The following is a 658-nucleotide window of genomic DNA, read 5'->3' as shown; positions in this document are numbered from 1 at the left end:
AGAAGGTCGAAATTGAACGAAACCTGCTCTATAGGCCTATGGTAGAGGTCAACAATACAAATGACGCTAGTTTTTTAAATGTATTTATTTTTAATGATCGGCCCCCACCAAATCTACTAATCTACCGGAACTACATTCATATTTATCAGAAACGGACCATAACTCTGACCACGGGACTCGGGCAATCAATTAATACCTTTGCAACCACTACATTAATGGTAAGTATTTCCTACAGAAAATACTCAAAAAAAAATATAGGAATAAGGTTAGGTTTAGGCATAGTTTACTGAGGTTATGTTTAGGAATAAGGTTAGGTTTAGGCATAGTTTACTAAGGTTAAGTTTAGGGTTACCAGGTGAATACCGACGGATTCCCCCTGGGGCGACTGTGTTTTGGGGCGAGCGTTTTGGTATTCAGATTCATCCTCGCGCACCAACACCGGAACCTTACAGTACTGGAGTCAAACACACCGTCGGACCAATAACAAGGGACACCGGAAGTTGACTAACCGTCGGAGGTGTCACGTGAGAGCAGGGCGGGTTGTGTCAGTGTGTGAAGACACTAGATAACATGTAGGGTTGTGTGTGGGTTGTGTTGTCACACTGCAGGTTACACACTATTACAACCATGTCGCACACACTGGACTCAAAGGGAGCTT

At 43.3% G+C, this 658-nt stretch overlaps 1 protein-coding gene across 1 annotated transcript in view; it reads left to right on the top strand.

Annotated features, from left to right (window-relative positions):
- Positions 1-534: 534 nt before the first annotated feature.
- Positions 535-658, top strand: part of tmem192 (transmembrane protein 192) — a 16,787-nt gene continuing 16,663 nt past the window's right edge. The window contains exon 1 of the mRNA XM_084083722.1: positions 535-658. This exon is cut by the window's right edge and continues 5 nt beyond it. Within this exon, the coding sequence (XP_083939848.1) occupies positions 628-658 (31 nt within the window). The 5' untranslated portion in view covers positions 535-627.

This window comes from Gymnoscopelus microlampas, assembly GCF_963454915.1.
Source record: "Gymnoscopelus microlampas genome assembly, chromosome: 2".
Classification (NCBI taxonomy): Eukaryota; Metazoa; Chordata; class Actinopteri; order Myctophiformes; family Myctophidae; genus Gymnoscopelus; species Gymnoscopelus microlampas.
This window is presented reverse-complemented; position numbering and strand designations above follow the sequence as displayed.